This window comes from Malania oleifera, chromosome 13 (assembly GCF_029873635.1).
Source record: "Malania oleifera isolate guangnan ecotype guangnan chromosome 13, ASM2987363v1, whole genome shotgun sequence".
In the NCBI taxonomy this organism is placed as follows: domain Eukaryota; kingdom Viridiplantae; phylum Streptophyta; class Magnoliopsida; order Santalales; family Ximeniaceae; genus Malania; species Malania oleifera.
Window position 1 is genome coordinate 23,129,014 of NC_080429.1, and position 7,394 is coordinate 23,136,407.

Consider the following 7,394-nt stretch of genomic DNA (forward strand, 5'->3'; position numbering starts at 1 on the left):
ATGTATGTAATGGTTTGTACTAGACCTGATATTTCACAAGCTGTTAGTATGGTGAGCAGGTATATGCATGATCTGGGTAAAGGATATTAGCAAGCTGTGAAATGGATTTTGAGATATATTATGAATACGATTGATATTGGTATAGTATTTAAGAAAAATAATAATATTGATCAATGTGTTGTTGGATATGTGGATTCGGATTTTGCAGATGATTTGGATAAACGTCGATCAACTACTGGATATATTTTTACATTTGCTAATGGTCCAGTGAGTTGGAGGTCTACCTTACAGTCTACCATTGCTTTGTCTACAACAGAAGCAGAGTACATAGTAGCTTCAAAGGCTGTTAAGAAAGTTATTTGGTTGCAGGGTTTACTTGAAAATTTGGGAGTTGTTCAGAAGCACATGGTTGTATTCTATGATAGCCAGAGTGTTATTCACTTGGTAAAGAACCAAGTCTACCATGCACGAACGAAGCACATCGACGTTCAGTTTCATTTTATGTGGGATATTATTGATGAGGCAAGATACTTCTTCAAAAGATTGCTACAACTGAAAATCCTGCAAATATGTTGACCAAGATTGTGACATCAATCAAGTTCAAACATTATTTTGACTTGATCAATATCCTGCAAATCTGAATATTTTTGGAAGGCGTCGATGATGTGGAACTCCAGAAAATGTTGGTGACTGAAAAATTTGTTGAATTTATCGTCAAGGTGGAGATTTGTTGTTTTTGTCCCACATTGGTAGAATGCTTCCACATTAGTATAAAAGGTTGTTTTGAATTTTTTTATATTATTTGTCCCACATCGGAGAGAAATGTTTTTTACATTTGAGGTTGAAGCTATATAAAGAGCTCAACTCTTCATTTGTAAAACACACCTCAAAGTTGTACTTTGTCAAGAAGTAGTGGATTGATCATCGGCGCCCGAGGACGTAGGTCTATACCGAACCTCGTAAATTTTTTTGTCTTATTCTTTTTACTGCTTTATTATTAGTTTCTATATTACTTTAATTTCTTATATATATTCAATAGCAATAATTGTAGTATTAGTGTTTGGCACAAGTGGGGTGCCCAGCACAACAAATTTATCGTGATTTTTCTTCTCTTTTGACTTCTCTTTCCATTTTGGTGTTATTGTGTGCAAAATCTTGAGGTATTGATTTCACAACAAAAAATTTATCATCCCAATTGCTTTGACTTACTCGTTATGAAAGTTACTTAAAAACATGAGCCTTGTTTATTCATATTTTATAGAAGTATCACCAAACTTTCAAAGATTGATTTCTCGTTTTTAATACCCAATGGGGTAATTTCTAAAATTTTCATTCTAATTTTTAAAATAAATAAAGGAGAGAATGTGTTGTTTGCATTTTGCCCAAACACGACTATGAATATGTATAGAGTAAAACATTTAAAATAATCTCACGTACGTTTACAATTATCAGAATTGCAAAATTTTCCCAAAGTAATTTTACATTGTAATCAGGGCTAATACTCTAATATCGATCATTATACATAGAATAAAAATGACATCAACATGATACAACTAATTAAATCTAAAGCGTGAATCACCCTTCTATTTTATCATTAAATTTCAAGGATTTAGTTAATCTACATTCTCAATGACTCCACTGATAAAGGATTCACTCAGTGTCCGAAGCAAAAGGGACAATGAATTAATATAATAGGTAGGAGAAAGTGAAAAGGGTTTTCTTTGATTTGGTGGCTTAGCAGCCTATACTCACCCAACTGCCTAAATTCGAAGTGAGGTGGTTTGGAGGGTGAGCCCATGCAGTTCACTTGGGCTCATATAAAGTTAACAGTTGATCGGTAAGTTGCACCGGCGCTCCACCCTCGCGGAATCACATCTTTCGCCGCCAAGGTTGCGCCTGAATAGAGTGTCTTTAATCGGATTGAAAATGGAGGGTTTAATGGATAGCCAGGACTAAGCATCCAAACAGCACCCCACGATTGCTGCATATGCATCCATCTGCGAGTTGACGAGTCTTTGAGCTCAACGCTGGCAAGATCACCATCTCCTCCTTCAAATTCAGTCACCACTGCGAAGTAATATGGGTTTGAACCCATGTCCACGTGGAAGGCTACCTTTCTCCTTCCATAATTACATGGAATGCTGTAAAAGAAAAAATAGTAAATATTTTTTTACCAATTAAAATAAATAAATAAATAACTCTTTAGGCGAAAACAAAGCCCAGGTATTTGGGTGCTTGGATATTGTTTTTTTTTTTTTCTTTTTGATAACTCGGGGACTTCAGCCACCATTGCGCCACTTTGGACACTATGTTGTGACACCAAACCTGATAGGGTAAAAGATGCCCACTCATTGACGCACTACTGGTAATTCACTGAGATAAACTCTAAAGGGGGAATCGAACACATGACCTTGGGGTTGCCAAAATTACAAGTCGCCCTTATCACAATTTTTGTAAATGCTATGTGGATCAACTAATTTGAAAGATGAAACTCATGACATGGTGTAATTAGGGAGTAGCCCCAAAAAAGTACACATTAATGTGTGTGGATAGAAAATAAACTCCATATATTGTAAGTCTAATTTTGGACTAGTGGTGTTTCGCACATTATATTAAGGGAATAAGATAGAAGGAATGTATATGGAGCTTGAACTAAGTTGTTCTTAAATAGCACGTTTTTGGGATTTGAACTAGCTAATCCAACAAATAAAATTATACCGTGCATATTTAATATCCAAAACTCCTTTGCCACGAAGTATGTCTGCTCTACTAGGAAGTGCCAACGCACCAAATGCAGTCCCACTAAGATCAAAATGTGCAGAATCAGTTGCACAAGGACCTCCAGGGCAAGAATCCATAATAACGACCCTTATTGGTCTGCCAGAACAGGATTGATCACTCGTACACCTCACCTAGCAATGCACAATTTCTATATCATTCAAGGTCTCGATACTAGAATTATGAGCAATCCACATCTAATCAAAGATTATTTGTAAAAATGAATTATAATTAAGAGAATAATTAGTAGGATATCGGAAACAAATTCATAATAATATATAGTTTATCTTCACTTATGCTCTTGTAGCCGTTTTAGATAGTAATGAAGTAGCTAATCGTTAAAAAAAAAAAAAAATTATCTAGATAGTACAAAGTGATCAAATAATCGTATTTATAGATCTAGTTTCTTGTTTTGTGTTCTAATAGAGGGGTAAGGGATGAAGAAATGAGTATATTTTATATGTATTAACAACAAAGTTCTTATATAGCTAATTTTCTAGTCTTTGAAAACTTAATTAATGAAATAATGATGAAGGAATTCAAGATGACTAATTAATTAGTTGATTTAATATTTTTTTTTCAATAAGCTAGTCAGTCGGTTTAGTAGCTATGAACCCTTATGTAACACAATTGTAGACTATAATGACCCCAATCATTTTTATATTAAAATTTTAACCTCATAAAATTTTCTATGCATAATACATGCGCCATGAATAATATTTTATGCATGTTAAGTAATAAGCCAAATTTAATGTTGCACGTCATGACTAGTGTTGGACCTTGTAGCAAGCTCCACATGCCATGCCTGATCTGAATAGGGATGGTCCTGCCGCCGAAACCATGGAAGAGTAAGGAGGTTGTGACACTGCATTTCCAAATCCACAAGCCCCTCCTACATATATACATATAGTATTATCAGTCATCAACATATAGGAAATGGTGCTCTCTCTCTCTCTCTCTCCCCTTACCATCAGTTCCAGCTCCATTGGGACTACCAAACCAAGTTGCTTTTGCTGGCAACCAACGAGATCTATAGGGAGTCACTCTCATAATTAACGTGCGATTGTGATTATTGAAGCAGAAACACAACTCAAAGAAGCAAATGAGAGCTAGTAGATGATAAACGGAAAAGGGTGAGAAAGGTAGCTGACGAATAGCCATCACCAAGTGCCAAACCCTAGTGCAATATTGTTGGCTACTTAGATTTGATGGTTGATATTGTCATTATATATCTTATGACTATATATAGAGAAAATACACACGTCGATGTATTGTTTTTTTGCATCTAATCCACGTTTAGCAATTGAAATGCGGTTGCTTGGCTTTTAAGGATAACCATTGCACCCTAAAACAATCAATGGAGACATGTTGCAAATCAAAAAGAAAAAAGTAGTCAATAGATATAACATTATGAGTACCATATAATTAATATTGTATACCCTAATTAACTAGCTTGGTGGTTAGAAATTAAACACATTTTATATAACCTATGCTCATTTTTTGCACATGATAGTTTTTACATCATATTTCAAAGATCAATAATTATGTCATATAAAAGTACAATAATATTTCCTTTTCACTAATGCAAGATTCGACGGTAAATTAGTTCATTTACTCATAATAGAGGTCTCATTGATCACTTTGACTAGTGCAGAAAAACAAAAAAAAAAATTCATTTTTAATGCAGTAATTATTATCTCTATAAAATGTCTTTCAATTTTACATGCCGTCCATATAATAACAATTAATAATGGATCATTATAATTATAATGTCCATAGTAATGGATACAAAGAATACTTACCTATATTTAAGCTATATATCATGAACATCGTAGATTGCCGACTTTTTGGTTAATTTTGAAATCAAGATTTATAATTTTTTTTCTCTTAATTGCCCAAAACTTATAATTGTTTTTTTCTTAATATCCTTCTCAATGAATTAAAATCTTTTAATGTTTTTGTCCCATTCTTGCTTGTTTCTCATCCTTGATATATACATGCAAGTGCATTTCCATTTTGGGCATGCACGGCTGCAAGCATGCCTCCATTTAATTTCTATGTTACAAACAAGGCCTTAGTTTTTGGGTAGAAGTCAGAATTTGAACCCACTAATTTATACTAATAAAGTGAACTTCCCAAAATGACTTATATATATAATTTTTAAAAAGTAATTCAACCTTCTTTTTCGCATTTGTGCCAATGTAAAAATTAAATAAACGTCAATATTTTTATTTTTTTATGACAACCCACTTTTTTTTTTTTTTTTTTCAATTCGTACTCACCCACTTATTCGATTAAAAGTAATAACCACCCTTTTAATTCACACATGAGCAAATATTGTTTAAATACTTAATTAAGATGCTAATTAAATTTTTTTGTCTCTCATCATAATTGACAAATTAACCCTGTCCCTTGAGAAGTGTATAGCGCCATTCTCAATATATCCATCAATGTAAGTTAATCTTCCTCACTTTATTTTTTTAAAGGCACACTCATTCATACTCAATTTTTTTTCCCTCTTTTACACTGTAAGTCAGGGGGAGATAAAAGGAAAAAGAAAAAAAATAAGGAGATGTATTGGGGCAATTAAATTTTGAAGTTTGGTCATGCTTAATTGGAAAGAAACATTCTTATATTGTTCTTCTTCGCTTGCAAAAATTAATGCGCATTTTTTGGAAAGGATAAATTTATTTCTTTCGTTATACTCTTCTATTTCCTACTTTAGTACTGAATATGTCTGGTCCAACTCTAGACACTATGTTGAAAATCAAGACAAGTTAAACCTTAATTTTCCCCTTTGTCTATCCCTTTTATTCTGTTTAGAGGTATTTTTATCCTTTATGTGTATTTTTGACAATTTCAAGTGAACCTAAATGGTGTAACCACTCTAGATCACCCAGAATGGCCAAAATCTATATATAAAAAAAATGAAAATGCCTCAATATGCCAAAGATAAATTGAGAAAGGGAGAGAAATTAGGGCTTGCCTCATGTTTTTGGTGAATTGACACCTAGATAAAATGTGGTGTCAACAGACGTCATTTTGGCACAAGCTGGCATTTGTATGCATGCACTAGCTATTTTTATTTTAAAATATATATTTTAAAATGATGTCGTTATGGATGGTATCTGCATACTACACACAAGCGCATGCACACACAAACTAATTAATTTATTAATGTATATTTATTTTAATTTTTTAATTGATCAATGAAAAAAACACAAATGTTTCTCAAATAAAATACCCAAACATTCTAGAAAAATAAAGAGAAACTAAAAAATAGTAGGAAAAGAGAAAAAACCCTAAAAAGATAGGGGCCTTCTTCAGTTTGTTCAATAGCCTGAAATCTCTTTTGATTATGTTTTTTTTTTTGGTAACCCAGGAACTTCAACCACTATTGTGCCACTTTGAATACTATGATGTGGCACCAAATCCGAGGGAGGGGGGTGAAAGTTGCCCACCCATTGTCGCACCCCTAGTAATTCACTGGGGTAAACTCTCAAAAGAGAATCAAACCCGTGATCTTAGGATCACCAAAGTCACAAGTTGCTCTTTGATTATGTTAGTTTGAACATTTCTCTCTCTACTCTCTTACATTACTTATTATTTAATTGAATTAATTGATCAATTGTATTTATGCATATTTCATACATAATCTTGGATTATTGAAACATACCGGGTGAGTTGTGAATGAACATAAACAATTGGAGTTCTCTATGTAGAAATTTATAAAGAAAACAAACCTAAGGTTGAATAACAATCCTACATGTAATGTGCACTCACCTACATGTTTATAATTTAATTTACAAGTACATTTATCGTTTATGATCATTACTCTTAATTTTTTGCAGTTTCTCTATACATGCATACACACACAGAGTTACATTACTTTAAGGATCGAATTAGAAATGTTCTAAGATTAATTCAAACAAAATTAATTTTCAAAAGAAAAAATGCAATGAATTACCTTTTACATAGACACATACTAATGATCTCTTTAAACTCTAAAAAAGTTACTTAAGCTAATTAAGACTCTTAATTCTAAAGCACAAGCAAACTCAAATTAAGTAGTAAACCTAGAAAGATTTCTAGTGTGCAAGCAAACTCAAATTAAGATACATACCAAGAAAAGAATGGGGTCAAATCAATAATATCTACTCAATTAGTAAGCCTACTAACACAACTTAGTCAATGCGATAGTTAATTGATTACTAAAAGGTAGTTGATAATAGAAGCTAAAAATTGAAAATTGTAAAATCGTTTTAATCAAATGTCAAAGAATATCTCAAGATAGCCTAATGATAATAGCAACAATTTTTAGGACCACACGATGTCAGAAAATTTGTTGTAATGGTATTAAAATTATTTATTCTCTTCTTCTATTTTTTTTTTTCCTACCAAAATTCATGGTTCTAATCCGCAACTCTAGCCAATTTCCTTTTTCATTTTGCTTTGCTAATTTGAAATTACAACATAAAGCAAGGAAGATGCATGATAATAGGGAGATTCAACTTTTTTTTTTTTTTTTCTCTTTCCGTTGACAAACTATTATATATAAAATAAAACAAATGCAAAACAGTCAATTTCTTTTTTCATTTTGCTTTTCTAATTTGAAA

The 7,394-nt window shown here is 32.4% G+C and overlaps 1 protein-coding gene across 1 annotated transcript; it reads right to left on the bottom strand.

Moving 5' to 3' along the window:
• Window positions 1-1,813: 1,813 nt before the first annotated feature.
• LOC131145742 (expansin-B15-like) lies at window positions 1,814-3,828 on the bottom strand. Its single transcript, XM_058094932.1, has 4 exons — window positions 3,747-3,828; window positions 3,558-3,670; window positions 2,719-2,912; window positions 1,814-2,141 (listed from the first exon to the last, which is right to left on the bottom strand). The coding sequence occupies exons 1-4, from the start codon at window positions 3,826-3,828 to the stop codon at window positions 1,814-1,816; spliced, it is 717 nt and encodes a 238-aa protein (XP_057950915.1).
• Between the last annotated feature and the right edge of the window lie 3,566 nt (window positions 3,829-7,394).